This window comes from Oreochromis aureus, linkage group 16 (genome assembly GCF_013358895.1).
Source record: "Oreochromis aureus strain Israel breed Guangdong linkage group 16, ZZ_aureus, whole genome shotgun sequence".
NCBI lineage: Eukaryota > Metazoa > Chordata > Actinopteri > Cichliformes > Cichlidae > Oreochromis > Oreochromis aureus.
The window spans coordinates 6,382,790-6,402,505 of record NC_052957.1 but is presented as its reverse complement, the minus strand read 5'-3'; the positions used below and the strand labels follow the sequence as shown (position 1 = coordinate 6,402,505).

Below are 19,716 nucleotides of genomic sequence, written 5' to 3'. Positions count from 1 at the left end.
TGCAATCTTTTCCTCTCTGTACCCCAAATCCTGCCTCTTCATCTGTGTGATTGTTCCTGTTTTTTTCTTAGCATATCCATCAACCCCTTCCCACCACTTTCTTCTGGTTTCTTGTCCCACACTGCCCCTTTTTTCCTCTCCTTTGTCTTTCCTGACACACACACTCTCTCTCTCTATAGCTGTATATGGTGTTGAAAAAGAGAGTTCCTCAGCTGGACTCTCTGGTCTTGGCTAATGGAAGCAGACCTGTCTCTTTCTGTAAATATTTGCACAGAGGGATTATAGATGGTCCCACGCATTCAAGGTGGAGTCCTACTCCACTCCAGGCCACATTAGGGCAAGGAATGGCTCTGAGCGTAGCGTAAACACGCGATGACACAACATAACATCTCACGAAGTCAACTGTTTGAGATGTGAAGCGTATCGGCAGGTGTTGATCTCACTGTCTGTCTGTCTTTGTCGTTTCTGAACAGGCGCCGAGCAGTGACCTCCCTCTCAAACATGTAGACACCATGGTGAGTTTCACTTTTTACCTGCCGATTTTTCTCAGGTACATTCTTCTTGCTTGGTTAGACTACTGAAACGAAAGAGCTGACGGATCTGTCTCTGCAGCCTTGGCTAAGAGGTCAGACATATTTGATGTAGAAAAGGTATGAAGTATGAGTGGATGGTTTCCCAGGTGCCGTGAAGGACATTCATTATAATAAATACTTCAGAAAAGCCAGATTAAGTCTACACTTGATGCACAGCAGGGCCCTTGAGATCAAACTCCCACTCATTCATGAGATATTTTTAAACAATATCTCACATCCATCGTCCACAACAAAAACACATATTTGCGCCAGATGATATCACGTTATCTTTTCAGAACACAAACATTAAATCATATCAAACAGGAAGTTCTTTGCTAGGCATCAAGTCACATTACTGTACCAAACAGCTAATTGGACTCTAATCTTGGTTGCTTTTGGTTGTCTTTGATTTATCAAAACAGAAACATTAAATAATACCCAGTTGAAATCTATTGGAGACCCCCGTAACACCAAAGATGGCGTCTGAATGACACATCCTTCGACCGTACATCCAAGTAGTTGCTTATTTTCTTTAAAATAATATATTCAGACAGTTTAGCTGCTGGACTGACACAAGTATGACTGGAGTAGAACAAAAAACTGCCCAGAGCGGTCACCTGCAAGGCTGTCGATTGGCAACCTGTGCCAGGAAGCACTTTAGTTAAGCTAATGTGACCAGTGTGCTGGGATGCAAAGTCTGTTTGCACCTTCTGCTGTGCACCTGGAGTGTAGCAGGCATGCATTTTTTTGAGGCTCATGCAGAGGCCTATGGCCCCTTAAGAAAAAGTCTTAATTCTACTGAATGGTACAAGTTTGAGCTTCAAATTATGCTTAAAGTATGTAAAGTAAAAGTACTTTCTTCTGACTCACGTCCGTGCTTTTATTGAATCATAATTGCTGATTTAATGTGTTTAATCAATTTAATCTTGAAGCTGTAGATCAGGGGTCCCCAATCCCAGTCCACGAGGGCCGGTGTCCCTGCAGGTTTTAGATCTCACCCCGGGTCAACACACCTGAATCAAATGATTAGCTCATTACCAGGCCTCTGGAGAAGTTCAAGACATGTTAAGAAAGTAATTTATCCATTTAAATCAGCTGTGATGGATCAAGGACACATCTAAAAGCTGCAGGGACACTGGCCCTCGTGGACTGGGATTGGGGACCCCTGCTGTAGATGATTTTAAAATCTTATTATATTGCGTTGTAGCTTTATCGATAATACTGCACCATCGAATATTAGTCGATTTATATTAAAATTTATGATGCAGGTTACAAAGTTCAATATTTGCATCGGAAATATTCTGGAGTAAAGCTAGATGGTAACATGACATGGAAATATTTGGGGGAAAAATTGTGGTTGTGTTTAGCGAAAAGACAAATGTCTGTGGCACGTGAATTCTGGTGTCCTTCATCTCCACTACAACATCTGAGTGATGTTCAGCTTACGTGAGCGAGATAAGCCCAGCACAGGCAGCTGCGTGGCCCGCTAACTATTTTTAAAAAGGTTTAGTCTGTTTATTGTAGTATAAACTCCTTTAAAATGTAACTGAAGCATCTGCAGCTAAAGTGAGTTTTTAAAATGAGTTGTGGATCAGATAAATATTATTATCTGTTTAATAAATTGTCTTGAGTATCAAGTGTGGAGCTGTAGCTTGCATTGTTTTATGCAAGGTGCTGGCATGGTTCATTTACACATGAGATGTTAGACTCTGGCTTACAGGGTTAATGAGATAAATGGTCACAACTTAACAACAAAAGTGTGACTTATGCCTCCTTCACCCCCTCTAAGCGCTAAATATGAATCAGTAAGGACATGTGTGAAACAAGGAGACCCTCAATTTTCATTGCATACACTGTTTGACACAAACATCCTGTCTGGGGGCTCAGTGTGTGCACTGGATGGAAGTTTTGAGGCATGACCATCTAATGTCTATGCATTCATGCAACACTGGGCTCAGTGCTGCAGCTACATTAGCAGATATGAACAACTTCTAGTATTTTTAAACCTTGCATTTCTGTCTGTCACTGCTGAGTTGCTGGAGTATTTGGACATGTTGGTTTTCAGCCCAGACTCCACAGGTAGCATTTGGTAGTAATGTATTTTAAACAATTTTTTTTTTTTTTTTGTCATTGTTAGAGTTTCAGAAGAGTTGATATGATTGTTGGTTCTTTTTGCCAACTCCTTGAGAAAAATAAATTTCGATGTTCTGACAAAGCAGTCAAAAATAAGGGCGGTACATGTTTGCTTTGGACTCGCTGGGCACTATTTATCTGCAACACGACTTCCTGCGAGTTGTATTTTGTCTGAGAAAGGAAGGATCGAGTAACCAATTTAGAGTTGCCACCCAAAGCCGAGTGCCCGCTTTCCCCACAAGGACCAAAAATACACACAAACAGAGCTGTGTGCCTTTTTGGGAATGGTGCGTGTGGCTGCTTATATTGGCGTTTCCTATGTTATCCCTCAGGTTTTTTCTGCAGCACAGTCGCTTGAGACAGTCTTTTAAAAGTCTTGTGAGTTTTTCCCAGTCCGGCACAGTTTGGTCAGCACCTTAAACGAGGGCCAAAGTCTGAATCACACCCTTGGCGTAAGTGTGTGATTAGACGAGTTTGTGTTTTATGCTTACTGTATGATCACGTCTGTACAGTGTAGACTGTATGTGCTCGAGTGTCTGTGTGCAAGTGCAGCTGCTGCTGTCTTGTCATGGGCATTTGCTGTGTGGTTACACGGTGACGTGTGGCGGATGTTTGGCCACGCCTCATCGCCTCGGAGCATCACAGAGATTTATCTTGTGACTACAAGACCTGCATCAGTTTCTGCTTGAGCTTTGTTTTTCTTTTTCTGCTATGAACATATCAGCTGTTTTTCTTTAATCAGTATTAAGAATTTAAGCTGCATCATTTTACTTCCCCCTTTTTCTGATTTCACTTCCCCGACAGATCCCCCTGCCTTCGATCTTCAGCTTTTCGTGTGAGAAAGTTGAGAAGATGACACAAAAAAGGCACGTGGTTACATTTGCATGGTTATGACTTAGGACGTGCAGCAGTGAGCAGCTCCACTCAGCTGACTTGTGTGTGTTTATGTCTACAAACATGCATCAGTTCCCACATGTTTGGCTAAAGAGACGGAAAGGCTTAGCAATTTAGATCCATGCAAAGATGAGAAAGAGACATGGGAGCGAGCGAGCGAGGGAGGGAAAAGTTGAATGCGGGGGGGAGAGAGAGATAACGTGGTGGGAGGCGGAGGGGGGAGGGTGGCCAACGGCAGAGAAAGCGAGGGAAGGGAGAGCACACAGAGGACAGAAAGAACGGGACGAGGAGCTCTGTGGAGGAGTCTGCCCCGACCTCGAGCATGTAGTGGCCCGCTGCAGGCAACGGCCCAAAATAGAGCCCTTTTTTTTTTTTTTGCTCTCCTTCTTCTTCTTCTGCTCCTTTGCTGTCAGAGAAAAGGGAGAGGTTTCTTAGAGGGAAGTTCACTGCCGGACACAGAGAGCAGGGACAGGCAGCGGGAGCTCTCCAGAGATGAACCGAGGAGGGTCTTTTAGGAGGCGACTCTCCTCTCTGAGGGGGGCATGGCGATGGAGTACGGGCTACCTTTTCAGGAAGGTAGGATGCGATGGATGATAGATGGATTTGGCTAAAAGTGGCTCTTGTTGCTTCTTCTCTTTCCACGCTCGATGTTTTTTTTTGTCATAGAAAGTTTTTCGTCTCCTTCGCAGACTTTTACCAGCCCCCAACGTCTTTTCCCTCCCTCCCCCCTTCATCCCTTACTGCCTCACTCTTTCTCAGATGGTTAATTTGTATGGCCTGCTTGTAAAGTCAACCTCCCCAGATGTTTTTCATCTGGAAACAGGCCTGGAGGACCCCCCACTCCAATTCCCACCTCCTCCTCCTCCTCCTCTTTACCCACTACCTTGCCTCTTCCCCCTCCTCCCTGATGGAAGTTCCCAAAGGAGATGGGATGCGGATTGTGTCGTGTTTAGGAGCTTAATGTCTTTAACTTTGGGAAACTGTTGCTTGTTAAGATTCTTTTCTTCTTTCATTCTGTTAAGCTACTCCAATGTGCTCCTGCAGACCCTCCATTCATGAACTCGTCACACATCATGATGTCTTTGAGTTTTTCAGAGGCAGAAACATCAATGTGACCACAGTGAAAGTTATTGTCTTATTGCTGACCCTGGCTTCAATGCAGCGCCTTTACTCTCCCAGATGGTTGCAGTTTAACTTAAATCTCGTGGCTCATAAAATCCTTTGCACAACAATTCAGACTAATTTGAAGCAAAAACTATGAATTAACCGCCGTCTTTGCAGCACAATATAAACGACAGCTCTCTGGCAGTCTCTAATTAAGACTTTTTCGCTTGCATGCTGGTGGCTCCGTGTCCCATGTTGGCGTCCCTTTACCTCAAGAAACGCTTGGGCTTTTCCTGACCCTGATGCGCGGTAAACTCCCTCAGCACCGCTCGGCACAAACACTCAGCCCTCTTCACGCTCTGCGTCTGTCTTTGAACCCTGTCTTTTGGGTCGTTTCTCACTCATTCATCTCTGTCCTCCTCTGGTGACTCGCTGCGCTTTGGAGCCCCTTGCAACATGTTGAAGCACTTAGTCCAAAGTGCAGACAGAATGGGGGGGTGGGGGGTGGATTTGCTTTGTGTCACCTCAGCTGGGCAACTGACTCATGTGAACATTTGGGCTGTAGAATCGAGGGGAGGGAGGCAAAGCATTTATCAAAACAAACGGGCCGTTCTGGGAAAATACCCCATTGTCTCATATGTTTGTGTTTGTGCCTATGTACGCGTACGCATTCACGGCCCCCCAGAAAATGTCATAATTAATACAGATATTTGTTAGAATTTCCAGATTCAGCAAATAATGGTTAAACTCTGTCTTGGGGTGTCCAATAACGTTGTTTTGTCAAAGTTGCTTGGCCTTTTAGTGTTGGTGATGTAACACACCAGGTTGTGGCAATATAGAGACGGATCTCACTCCCAACTCATCACATCTGAATGCTCGTAAAGGTTGTCTTGTTAAAATGAACTCGGTAAGCATAATTTTTTAAGGACACTGCAGAGGCGTGTCTTTGCTTTCAAAGGGGACTTTTTCCCTTTGTGTATAATATTGCTGCAGCTGGTATATTCAGGCTCGAAGGATGCAAGCCACTTCTGGCAGAACGTTGGTATTTGATGCTGTGGGATGTTGAAATGCCAGATAATAACTGTAACTGTAAAAACCTTACAGTTACAGTTATTATCTGGCATTTCAACATTTCGACTTTTATTTCCCAAGAATTTAGGAGGTTTTAATGCTGGACCAGAGTTAAATAACCTCCCCACAGCTGCTTTAATGTCATTTATCACCAGTTGATCTAGTGAAAGCCTTCCACAGTGATAAAAATGCAATTTCCCGGTTAAATGCCCTGGTACGGGGACGTGGAAGCTGCTATGAGGGGGAACCAGTATCTCTGAAAGTGAAGTTATCTGTTGTGTTCAGTTTTTCTACCATTGGTCTTATTTAGTGCTACTTTTTAATTTTCTTAAATGTGTATTTTTATGAGCCTGTTGTTTTTAATTCTACTGGTGTGTAGTATTTGTGCATCAGCAGAAGGTGTAGTAATGGAAAAATGGAGCAAAAGGTCATGCTTAGCCCTGACTATTGACATATCTGATATGGTGGCTCAGTGGTTAGCTGTTGCCTTATAGATGGCCGCCAACCCTGAGCCTAATCCTGCTGGAGGGTCCGTCCTGTTAAAAGGGAGTTTTTCCTTCCCACTGTCAGCAAAGTGCTTGCTCATAGGCAGCTGTTTGATTGTTGGGGTTTCTTTGTATTATTGTGGGGTCTTACCTTACAATATAAAGCACCTTGAGGTGACTGTTGTTGTGATTTGGCGCTATATAAATAAAACTTCATCGAACAGAATAGAAAGAATGTCCTCTGTATGGAGTTTCCATCTGTTCCCTGTACCATCTTGGCTCAGGATACTTTTTCATAAAGATTTTCTTTAAAAAAAAAATCATAAACAGACAAGCACAATCATCACCTGAGTCTCCCTTTTAGAAACTTTTTAGACCATTATATGAAACTTGAGAAAAGGTTTCACATTTCTAACAGAGTGTCAGTTCTTCACTCAGAGACAGACGGCTGTTAGGAGAGCAGAGCAGACTAGTGCTCATACAGGGAGGTCAGTGGTGCTCTTGACACTGATGGTTAGCCAGCCAATCTGATATAATGGATGATGACGGATAACAGCCCCTTCCTGTGTACATGTGACCCAAACATCACAGGAGAGTGAATAAGTCCACGTGCCCTCTGACCCACCTCCTCAAGCTGGTCTGAGTGGGGGGGGGGGGAGGCGGGCCAGGCTTAGTAGAGCCAAACACAGCCGGTCACTTTCAGCCACACTTCCTCTGCTTTGCTCTGTGAAGGTGCCATGTGAAGCCGTTCTCACATGGCGCTACACAGCTTGATATAAGAGACTCCCCCCTCCTTCCCTTCCTAAGGTATAATACACACTCTGCAGCAGTGATCAGATCTTTGTCTTTCAGAGTGTTTATTCTCTAAAGGGATGAAAACAATTTCAAACTCTAACTGCCTGTTAGACAGCATAACATCACAGGACTGGAGACAGCTGGCTCGAGCACGCGTTTACAGTCTTATTTGAGCAGTAAGAAGATCTGCCGTGTCGAGGTGAAGGTCGTCCGAGTTTTCTGTCAGTATCATTACCTCAGCTACTCCACAGTGATTGGCTGATTCTGGATTTTCAGGGTTGTTTTCTTTAAAGATCAACATGCGGTCTGTTGAAATTATATTAAAAGGGGAAGTGATGTAGTCATTCTTTCCTCGGTTTCCACAAATAGTTGTGTTGCTGCACGTGTTACAAGTGCTGCGGACTGCGCTGAGGGGAGTGTAAATGATGCTTTCAGGACAAATGATGTCATAACACATCTGTAAATTACATCGAGCATCAATTTTCTTTTAAATAATAAAGAAATTAAGTCCAGATATCACACACTGTCTCTAAATATAAGGTATATATATATCCAGGTCTTAAAAAACACACTTTTTTAAAAGCCATTAGGGAGAGACTCCTGTGCTTGCAAATCAAATGTTTGGTCATATAAAAGTGTAGAGGAAAATTATGCTCGACTCTCTTGATTGCTGACCACAGTAAACACTTTACTGATGAGTTTATGACCTCAACCACTAGTTTCAAGTCTTACTCAGTACAACATAATGCTTATTTTGTAAATTATGGTCTCTATTAGAGGAAAATAAGAGGGTGAAGTAGGTAGTGCTTTAGTTAGATTGACAAGTTGTTGAGTGTGCAGCATTCTTCTGTTTCTCACTGAGATGCACCCCACGGACCTCCCTAACCAGTCTGTGATTCTGCTACAGCTACAATAATTATGATTAACATTTATGCTCTACTGTAATCTGTAAAATCAAAGGCTGCATTATTTTCCAAATTTCAGATGATTCAAATTTACCAGCAAGGCTGAGCTGGTTACATGGATGACTGTGAAGCAGTCATTTTAATAACTGGAATGTCTCTTTAACTGATTTCCTTATTTGGTGTATGAATGTTTTTAACAGCTTGTTGAGAAACATCTTTGTGTGCATGCAAAGAATACTAATAAAGTTTTTCTTTGTGATTTGCAGGGCTCAACAAAATCCTCAAAGAGCATGGAGTCACGGCGCAGACCATCAAGGTAGCTTCCCTTCTGTCTTGTCTCCTGTCCTCCTCCTCATCAGTTTTGAGTTTTCCTACTTTTCCTCTCCTCTTCCCTGCCGTTTCCTCCCCTCTCTCCACGTTTCCCATAAAAGGCTTCATTTGGATTATCGGGCTGCGTTTGTTTAATTATTTTAGAAAATGATCTCCCCTGCTTCCAGCAAAAGTGCAGATTTATAATGGGGGGGGGGGGTGAAACAAATATCAGGCTTAGCTCTGTGCGTTGTCTGCATCCTGCTTGATAATGTGAGGAATCTGAAAATGAAAAGTTTAGATGTAACGTGATATTGGCCGATTTTTACCAGGGGACTCTGTAAAAGCAACATGCCCCGCTGTTGAACTGGACCGCTCGATGTGTTGTTGGACATAAAGATATCTGGTGTCAGCCTCGGTCCTCAGGGAGTCACACATGTTGTCAGTTGTGTAATTAATGTGTCAGACTTGATGGCACAACACAACTGTGTGCTGTGTGAAGCTTGAATGACAGTTTGGCTCCCTCGCAGCAATTCACTTAGATGATACGAGGTAATAAAAACACTTCAACATCTGGAACATCAGCATGTTTAACAGCCCATGCAGAGAATGTGTGAGTTCATTTACTGAGAGGATTACACCTGATTTCCAACCATATAAAGGAAAACATTTTTAAGCGCCTAACATCAGAATCATTGACAGTTGTCTGATGTAATCCTCCCGCTAAATTAACTAATCCAGTCAAACTCTGGGTTCAGACAGGTTTGGTACATTCCTATGATCACACTTGTTATTTATGTGGAGGTTTGTGTTGCTACGCCGTCCTCTAAGCCTACAAATAAAAGTACTTGGGTAATACTACCTACCTACTTAGTTTAAATAACTAGGTAGTATAGACAACATGTTTTGAATTCTTTTTTTTTTTTTTAAATCAAAGCTAAAGAAAACCACAATTCTCACTTGTGGTAAACAAAACATATCATAACACATCTACAGTGACAGGTTAATTTGACAGCTGTGGTCATGCAACATTGCAGATATTATTACATAAGTTCTCTGATTCTGAAATGTGGTGCACAGCTCTATCAACTGAAAACTTTTAGACATGCTACTTGCAAAAAAGAAGCACTGAGTTTGAACATTTGCTTCAAATGAGAGCAAAAGAAAACAAACTACCTAACTTTCAGATGGTTTGTCTTGATCCATGCTGAATCATCCCGGTTAGGATAAATCCGGTAAATCCCATAAAGTTGATTCTGTTCATCTGGATGTACCATTTTGAGTGGGAGAAATGTTTCGTCACTCATCCAAGTGAATTCTTCAGAGACTGAAGATGCTACGTCCAGATAACCGGAATCAACTTTTTGGGATTTACGATGGTTTATCGGTATAGGTATACAAATGTAACCATTTTCAGCTCTGTTTTTGTCTTCATCACCTTCTAGGGAAGCATTGAAATATTTAACTGGTAAATAATATCCATTACCTTTATCTGTTTACTGTTTGGTGCTGGAAAGGGAATATACAATAAGTTTCTCCTGAAAATAGTTGCCTGTCACTGGAAAAACAAAACAAGCTCAAATGGGCTTAAATCCCTGGGAGCTTGACGGTCTTATATTAAAATTTGTCATTGTGAACTATTCCTTCTGCATCGCGTTTATATAATATTTAACATATAGAGGTGAAAAGCATGGTGTTAAGTCGTTTGCTTAAGAAACTCAAAATATTAATAATAGAAAAGGTCAAATCAGTCTAAGTAGCGAGTTTAACTTGGACGAGCCAACTGACCTTTTGGGTCATGAGAAAATATGTGGTAATATGTTTATACCCATCAGGAAGTATGACAAGTATGATTATAAGCTAAGTCAAATATTGCTCCGTATTTTGAATGGAAGAAACCATGGAAATCCTGGTTGTTGACTTTTATTGCAGATATCTTGGGGGATTTTTTTTTTAACAGTTAAATGTCTAAGGTTTCTTGATTTAAGAAAAAAAAAGGTTCAGTGTTTGTCCGAATTGACAAACGAGATCACTGCAGCACTGAAATTGAGCATGCAGAGATAATGCGTCATTCGTCAAATGCGGTATGCAGAAAAGGAGCAATCGCTTAATCTCTTCAGCTGATGAGAAGCAGGTTGGCACTCAGCCGGTCAACACATGCTGGTGAATCTGGAATGGGACCAAACCACAGGTCTACAGTATATTGGCTTTGACTGCACTCAGAGGTGAGAGGCATACACAAGGAGATGCAAGAGAGGGGAAAGGAAATGGTGGGAAAGAGGAGATGCAGGTTTAAAGAAATATTTTCAAAAACTTGATAAGACTTCTGTCTCAGCACAGTAGAGACATGTGCGACATATCAATTTCTTTTATCTGAAGTGATGAATAATTTCCAGTAAGCATGTTTTGAGTGGCTCCAGATGTACAGAAAAGAGCAGGTTACAGTATTTGAACAGTAAAGCTGGAGCGATCCCCTCTCCCAGACATATGAGCAATTTCCTCAGGGGCTACTCACAGCTGACAAATGTGGGAAATATGCTGCAGTCTGGCTCCAGACACCTCTCGTGCAACCTCTTCAACTCACTCCCCACCTTCACTTCACCCACTTCACTTCTTTATGGCCTCTTTATGGTTGATATTTTTTTGCAAAGCAAAAAGTCGGAAAGAGGCTTGATCAGTTGAGGTCTGTTTATTGCTAGTGAGACGGCGAGTCGCAGAGGACGCCTGTACGGCTCTACATCTCAGCCTGCAAAATGACTTCAGCCCATATAACTAAACCAAATCCAGACATCTGCAAGGAAATTAGAAAAAAATGTAACTTGCATATATTCACAGCAATATTGCATAAATCTTGCATGTGATGATCTGTCTAATAAAAACCCACAAAACCTGATCAACAATCTTTTTGGCAAATATTTGGCAATACAACAGAATATATCAATTAACAAATTTCAGATCAACTCTGATTGCAATGTGTTGGCGATCTATGTTTAATAATTAGACGGCAGTTAATTGCAAACCTTTGCAAATTTGTCTGAGAGTGAATGGAGTCAGTCTGTGATTGTTTGCAGACAGATTGCCTCCCACCGCGCAACCTGTGCAATCACATCACAAATAAAAGTGGTCCCCTAGAGTTAAGGGGTGTGGCATATTGCAAAATCACCAGACAACTGTGTTTTTCTCCCATCCACCCTTCTTCTTTTTCATTTTTTTTTCTGTTAAGGTGTTTTATTGTATACATCCTTTTTATGTGTCAGTTTTAGATTTATGACATTGATTGCTATCTTTTATCTGCATGTCATTCATGGACTCCTCTAGGGACTGCAGATGAATATCTGGTACAGTACATTGTTCATGTGTTTCTAATTAGGTGAATCTTCTTTTTTTTAATTTCCAAGAGAGATTTCAGGAATTATGTGCAAATGGTGGGAGAAACGCACACACACACACACACACACACACACACACACACACAGAACTAAACTAAACATTAAAAAGTGTGCTTGCACTTACCTCACAATGCTCGTTGCAACAGCTCTTTGGCACGTGAAGTAAAAATCCCAAAAGTGAGTTTGACAGAAAAATGTCACAAATCAATAAAGACAAGAACATTTTTTTCAAGTACTTCTTCAGAGCAATATGAGTGAGAAATGTAAAAGTCACAATGAAATATATTTTACACTCTAAAGACTCTTATAAACACACTGTGGGCAGCACATTTGGGGAGAAGCCCAAGCACCAGACGTCCATTGGTATCATACAGTATCATACTATCCCAAAATTATTTAGTAAACATTTTAAAAACAGACGCAGCAGAAACAAAGTGCTGTACACAAAAATAATTACAAGGATGCTGTTTATGGGGTAAATCTGATCAGTCCTGACCTTTAAAAAGAAGGATTTGTAAAGTAAAAGTCATCTTTTAGCAAACATTGAAAAGAGGGATAAAAAAAAGACTAAATATGGTTCAAAAGTTAGTAAACCATCCACTAATACAAATGGCATTTAATTTGGTTGAGAGCCACTCCAGCCACACAGATAACTTTTTTTAAAGCATAAAAGCAAGTTGATGCCACATTTTTCTTTCATGTAAGCACGACTCATTGAGTGCTGCATGTTGGTCTTAAATTTACTTTTCTCCAATATTTAGCTGTAAAAGCACATCTTTTTCTGCTAATCTCCTCAGATTACTGAAAAAATTACTTTTTTGCTCCTTCGCTTTTTAACCAAATCTCAGTGTTGTTTAGACATCTGGAAAAGTCAAAGAGCAACACCTGTTCTCATTTTCTCAAGAGCCTGAGAGTAAATTACAAATCAATCAGGGAATTCTGACATCCCTTTCATCTGGGCTTCCTTAATCTCTTCCTTTTAGATCTAATCTGACCAAATGAGGGGAAAAAAAGAGTCAGCAGAGCAACAACCAAAACACTTTTGCTCATCACTGATCATCAGTTTGCGTGGTCCACATATCCCGCAGCCCCCCGGTGTGTTCATCGGATGCGTCACCTTCTCCTCGTTTGCTTTTCTTTGCAGACAGAGTCTAAGAACATGACTTGTGTTTAATGCAGCAGGGAGAGCATGAACCCTGCTGAGATTTAGTGATGTCATTGTGGATTTGGTATTTATATGGTGCATTGCCTTCTCCATATTAGGATATTTGTTCCATGTTGACTTGAAGAAAGAATGTTGTGTTCTAGTAATTCTGAAATGTTGTTTGCAACACTGCGGACATTCAGTTTACAGATGATGTATGAAGCCACAATATTTTTTTTTATTGCCTTGGGCTCCAAATATGTGACTCTGAAAATGTGAAGTTAAAGTACAAACTTGAAATTACATCAGAAGAAGACGTGTCTTGTGGCATTTCTCTGTAAGAAATGACTGTGTCCATGATAATCTTATTGCCTAAAACAAACTGGGACTGCTACCATCTTTAGTAAAGCAGCCCTCTCTGCCCATATAGCATGAACGGGACAGATGTGTATCCAGTATCTGTATAAATTAAACAAAAACTGCTACCTAATTAAAATTGACCAGCTTTCATCCTTTTGGCAGTCTTTGGTTAAAGCCATTCAGCTGCAGTGTATAAATCACATGTGCTGCATTACTTCGGGGTATTAAAGCTATCTTTTGCAGTCCGGTGACCTGCATTGGTTTTTCTATCAGCTGACAGTCAGAATTATTTCTTGTCTTTTTCTCTGCAGGAGTGCGAGTCTGCTGCAGGCCCTGGAGGAGAGCTACGAGCTGGACCTGATCTACATCACAGAGCGGATCATCTCCGTCTCCTTCCCCAGCAATGTGGAGGAGCAGAGCTACGCTGCCAACCTGAGGGAGGTGGCCTCCATGCTGCGATCAAAACACGGGAACAACTACCTGGTAGGGTTTCAGAAAAACCGAATAGTTATTCAAAAGTCATCACCAGCTCATTTACCTAAGGTGTAACCACAAATTCACCTAACAGAGTTTTTATATAACATCTGCATCTGTATACTTTATATTACATGTTGCTAATCTGTTATCTATCAAGAGTCAATCATATCTTTAAAGTAAGTCTTTCTTACTGCATTTGCAAATCTAAACAAACAGGGGTGAACGGGAGGAAATGGAGACACTTTTAGTCACCAATACTAGCACAACCAGCCAGTTAATAGAGAGGTTTCCCAGCAAGGGCAACAGCTAGTTCATTGACAGCTAACTACATTATTGAATTAGAGGTTGAGTTACAAAAAGCTCTGTTCAGGACCGACTCATTCATGGTGTGTTGGCTAATTTAACACCACTGCCAGATGCTAAAAATGGCTTTGTTCGAGTTTGGATGATGTTAAAAGCACATGATTTTTATTCATTGAACCACGATGACCCTGCTAAATGTAGTCGTCTTTTCTCTGAGGTTTAGTGAAGCGTGATTTTTGAAATCAAAAACATTAAAGCACAAAGCTAACATTATGTTGCACTGTAATATAGAGCTAGCTAGCTCTGTCCTGTTTTACAACAATTAGTTGTAAAACAAAACTACATGGTAGTATTGTTAATAAGATTTAGACTATAAAGATTTATTTGATGCTTTCTTATTTAGCTTGAAATGTTTTAAAGTCAGACAGAAATTGAGTTTTCTTCCAATTTCTCTTTCTACTTTCTAGTTTTTTCATTCTGCTAAATATTCCTTAATCTGTTTTAAGCTTTATTATTGCCAAGTGGAAGCGTTTAGGAATCAGCAACTCACACACAAGGTGCATAATGCGTAAAAGTTGCCAACTGCCAAGAACTACAGAGCTCCAAACCTCCTCTAGGATGAACATCGGCACTGAAGCTGTGCACCAGGAGCTTCATGGCACAGGTTTCCATGGCCCTGTAGCTGTAATTTGTGGTGTATCATTCCCTTTGGTTCATCCACAAACACACCTTTACTATGATAACCAAAGACTGAGGTGATAATGAGTACATCTCATATCATGAACCCCCATGTTTGGTTCATATGTTTACTGGCTTGGCTATACGAATTCCCTAATATTTTCGTATTCAGGAATCTCAGAGTGCCCTGCCTCTCTCATTTAATATTTCTTGTAATATTTATTTGTACTTTTCTTTAGCTCTTCAACCTCAGTGAGAAGCGCTATGACATCAGCCAACTGAATCCAAAGGTACAACTGCCTGCTTAACATCTCTTCTCTTTGTGTTTGTTACTGTATGACCACCGATATGAACAGCAACCTTTCTTCTCCTCCTCTCTCAGGTTCTGGACTTTGGCTGGCCCGACCACCACGCTCCAGCCTTGGACAAAATCTGCAGCATCTGTAAGGCCATGGACACGTGGCTGAGTGCGGACAGCCACAATGTTGTGGTTATACACAATAAGGTGAGAGTGAAAGACGAGAGGATGCTGTAAGAAGTCGATCTCTGCAGGCAGTAGAGGGTGCTCTCAGGCTCTTTTCACGACCCCCTGCTTACCCCGGAGGCTGCAGCTGTTTGTGCATGTGTGCCTCTAATGATGTTCCTTCTGAGTGAAACACTGACACTGAGTGCGTCTCTTTGTGTGCTTGTTGGGGCTGGATGATGGTTAGGAAAACACAAATTAAGGCTCTAAGGCATGCCAGTCATCATGGCTACTTAGGTTTATTTACCCTTTTACCCTTAACAATACCATAAAAACTGAAGTGACCGATATTTTCCTGTTGTTGCCTAAACTTACTTGGATCACATTATGCGCTTGTGGGAAGCCTCAGTATGCTGACACACACCATAAAGAGTATATCCAATACAGCTACTAGGCTGCCGTCCCAAATGTAATACCTAATCATTTTCGCGTTAACCCCGCTCTGTTCCTGATTGTGTTTTGCAACATAGGAATTAACCATGCGATCCTAAAACATTCCCACAGGGAGGTTACTAACAAGCCGGCTGCCGTAGCAACCGCTGTTGTTTTTTTGTTTGTTTTTTTCTACCAGTTGAGTAAAGACAGTTTGGTCACTAAGGAAGCTGACCGTGCTGGTTTCCACAAATCAACAAATCATTTCCACTGGGCTCCACAATGTTAAAGCTGCCGCGATATTTATAATGTGGAACTCACTCATTCGCCACCACAAACTTTATTTTAAAGGCTGATAGATGGGCTAAAATTAACGCCGTCTCTGTTGACATAGTATCACGTGCCTGGACACATATACACGCTCAAATATGCAGACATTTTTTACAACCAGACGTGGGCCACTTCACCAGTTTTACACAAAACGGTCCGTTTACTGGTCATGCGGAGGGCTCAGCTTGTGAAAATAGTTGTATAATGTTTTCTGCGGCTCTGGAGAGTCCGAATGTTCTTGGCTGGGGCCTGGAGACTTTAAATCCAAGGAATCCACCATGACAGAAGAGAATAGCTGTTTTTGAATCTCTGCATTCCTGACATTTTTTTTTTTTTTTTTTTTTAAAGGCCATGGTTTAATGAATTTATTTAAGTCAAACATAATATGATAGATTATTTTAAATACAGTGTCATTTGGAGCCTGATTCCAAATAAGAACTTTCTATTGGAAAATTTTGACATTCAATATGCATAAAGTTGATGTGTTCTGAGGTTACATATACCTGCATAAAGCAACTTTTAACATTCTGTATCAACTTTTCAATTAGCCTACATCAAACATAATTGTCTGATTGCAACAGTGCATATATCATACTTTGTATGTGCACACCTTCAGCTTTAATTCAAGGTGTCTAACAAAAGTATTGCACAAGTATTTAGGAATTTCAGACGTTTTAACACACAGTCACACCCAAATTTCCAAAACTACAAAAAATGTTCTTTCTTCAAGTACTTCTGGAGCTCAGTGTAAGTGGAGCACCCTGTGGTGGAACTGAACTGTAAATAAGGACACGCCCTTCTTGAAATTTAACAAAAATAAAATTACTTTTAAAAAGACCACACCCTTATCTAACGTGATACTAAATAATGTTGCAGTTCCGGTAAAAATTAGGGTCATCTGTTCCTTACTGTGTAAATTTGATGGCTATCATTAACCTGGGAATGATATCTGTACCTCTTTGCTTCTTTTGAACTTTGAATTATTTTTATGTCTCTTTTTTTAATATTCTACATGACTAAAATAACCATTAAACATATTTGGACATTACACAGTTAGTGCCTGAAATACCTAGAGAAGAAATCCATAACAATATTGTTTTCTGCATGCTTGACCATCATGAGATGAAGATAAAATGCTTAGCTTACTTATGCTTGACTGATGTCTTTTCAGGGCAATCGAGGCAGAACAGGAGTGGTGGTGGCGGCTTACATGCATTACAGCAACATATCTGCCAGGTAGGTCTCTGACCCCAGCTGCAGCTGGAGCTAAAGTCACATGTCCTGGCCACTTAAAAAGAGGAGCGAAAGTCAGAAAGAGAAGGCGTGAAGATGAAATCTGGCATTTTTGGAAAACGGGGGTGGGGTTACATGAGGACAGGCTTAAGAGGAAAAACTCGATAAGCCTGCATTGTTCATCACAGGTTTGAAGCCCACATCTGAAGTACAGTTAAAGATGTGATGAGGCAGAGGGAGGGGGGTTAGAACATGAGACTGAAGACCACCAGTTTAATTCTGGGAAATCAAAATAAGAGTTCCTGATGTCATAATTATAAAAGTGAGCTAAAGTGAGTTAAGTTCTAAGAGACACCGCATCATGCGACTCAGATTATAAGTGAGCTGCTTTTCGTTTTCTGTGTTGGCTTTGTTTCTTAGATAGGACCACTAACAGAATGACCTCCTGGTAAAGAAACAACCAGACGAGCACATGACTCACCGTTGTTTTTAAAATAGCACTGATTGGTCATAAAAAAAATTTTTTTTTAAAAACAGGCGTACTTTCCTGCACAGCTGTCAGGTTCCTTTGTTATTCCGTTATCCTGCAGGCTAAGGTAAAAGAGCTTCAAACAGAAAACAACTGTGAAATTGTGATGTGCCAGATGTGCAGGGAAATGTTAATTTATGGTCAAAGCTTTTGATTGACTCTCTGCATTGAGGTTAAGTAGAACAGCTGTCATTAGTTTCCTGTGGGATGTATAGCTTAGTACACTGTCATTAAAACATTTTTCTTGTTTTTTCCTTCATCCTTTTATTTGTTGTCTTACTTATTCTAAGGTTTCCACATTTCCAACAGCTGCTATTGTTCTGCTCTCTAACAAATCATGAATGGACCTACTGTGGTTACTTCTGCTTTTCTCTCCTCTAGTTATCGAGCTAATACTCTACAGGGGTCATTTACGTGGCATATTTTCTTTTTTTTCTATATTATTATATATTATTTATTCAAACCATGACTTGTAGGAATTTAAACAAGGTTATTTTATAGAAAACCAATAGATAATTTAGAAAGTCAGAAATTAGATTTCTAAGCTGAACTTTGTGTTGCATTCACTGCTTGTTTTGATCTTCTCCATTTTTTTCCTCATGTCTGTTTTTGTTATTTTCAACTTTCTAATATTTGTAACCTTATGGCCCTGGCCTTTCTTGGGTGCCTTTTTTTTTTCCTGAGAGCTTTTTATATCAAAGGAATTCCCAGTTAAATAAAGTATAAAAAAAACATTCCGGAAATACTGAAATGGAAATGGACTAGAAAATGTTTTCTAACGAAACTTTATTTTGAAATGCAGCGCCGACCAGGCTCTGGACAGGTTTGCCATGAAACGCTTCTATGAAGACAAAGTGCTTCCTGTGGGTCAGCCATCTCAGAAAAGGTCAGTCTTCCCTCCAATGTTGTTTCAAGTTTGACCCCTGAGTGAACTCTCTTGCTTGTGTCAATTCACTAAATGTTTAAAGCTGCATTAATTGATTTTAATGGCCTCCGGGGGACAGTAGAAGGAACCGTAAACAAAGTGGGAACTTTCAAGAATCGTTTGCACGTGTAGACATTCATCAGTCAACGTTAAGATTCATTTAGAGTCACATTTCTGCCCTGTTATGAATTTTGGTCAGTCTTATTCACCACAAATTTTTTTTTTTTAAAAAAAGGCTTTTTAGCTGCTATAAGATGATCTGTGGTGGATTCACAGTTGTGTTCGTTGGTTGGCAGATAACCAAAATCTAAGCTTCATAATTGGCTGAACATGCAGAGTTGGGTGGCAATTGTCTTTGGATCTGTGTCAGTAAATATAGTTTGTGATTAGTGCCACTTTAAACCGTTTGATGCATGCAAGTTTTTTGGCTCCTTTGACATGATTGACAAGCTAAAGGTCAAAGTGAAAGCTTGTGTCTTGGATTACATGTTCATCCTTTAGTGGTCAAACACTGGGCATCACTTTAATCCCTGCCGCTTCTCTCCCTCTGTTCACTCAGGTATGTGGAGTACTTTAGCGGCTTGCTGTCCGGACACATCAAGATCAACAACAAGCCGCTGTTCCTCCATCACGTCATCATGCACGGCATCCCGAACTTTGAGTCCAAGGGAGGCGAGTATCTCTCACCCACACATATACCACGCATAATTTAGCTTTGAGCCCCTTACTTAAATGCATTTTTTGTCTCCCAGGTTGTCGTCCTTTTCTCAAAATCTACCAGGCCATGCAGCCCATCTACACATCTGGGATCTAGTAAGTCTTAAAAAGCACTCACGCTCAACTGCTTTTACAAGATTCCAGGGATAGCGAGCTCGTAATGGCTCAATAATAAAAACGCTGATTTTCCTTTATTGCCTCTCCTCTTACTCCCCCCTGCCCCCCGATACACACCCACAGCACCCCTCTCTCCAGTTTAGAGTTCTCACTCGGCCCACATTATTGTATTTAGCTAGCCTCCCCAGCTGCAGGTTCTTGTTTCCCCACTTTAGATCCCGTAATCACGTCTAGTGTTATTGGTGACTGGAGAACCAATGAAACAGGCAGACAGGCATCTGTGTGGACGCCTGCAGGGTTTTCATGCCACAGGACCCTGTTGGTTCCCAGGGCCAGACAGGAAACAATGGA

General features: G+C 41.0%; 1 protein-coding gene across 13 annotated transcripts in view; it reads left to right on the top strand.

Annotated features, from left to right (window-relative positions):
* The window catches only part of tns1b (tensin 1b), a 190,921-nt gene that overhangs the window by 128,993 nt on the left and 42,212 nt on the right, over positions 1-19,716 (top strand). For 12 of the 13 annotated variants that reach the window (XM_039600127.1, XM_039600126.1, XM_031757388.2 and 9 more), the window contains 9 exons: positions 474-515; positions 8,226-8,275; positions 13,473-13,644; positions 14,859-14,909; positions 15,002-15,124; positions 17,016-17,080; positions 18,409-18,492; positions 19,091-19,203; positions 19,284-19,344. In XM_039600127.1, coding sequence (XP_039456061.1) covers positions 474-515; positions 8,226-8,275; positions 13,473-13,644; positions 14,859-14,909; positions 15,002-15,124; positions 17,016-17,080; positions 18,409-18,492; positions 19,091-19,203; positions 19,284-19,344 — 761 coding nt within the window. Of the gene's footprint in view, positions 1-473; positions 516-3,911; positions 4,176-8,225; positions 8,276-13,472; positions 13,645-14,858; positions 14,910-15,001; positions 15,125-17,015; positions 17,081-18,408; positions 18,493-19,090; positions 19,204-19,283; positions 19,345-19,716 lie in introns of those variants that run through there. The other variant, XM_039600134.1, reaches the window with a different exon arrangement.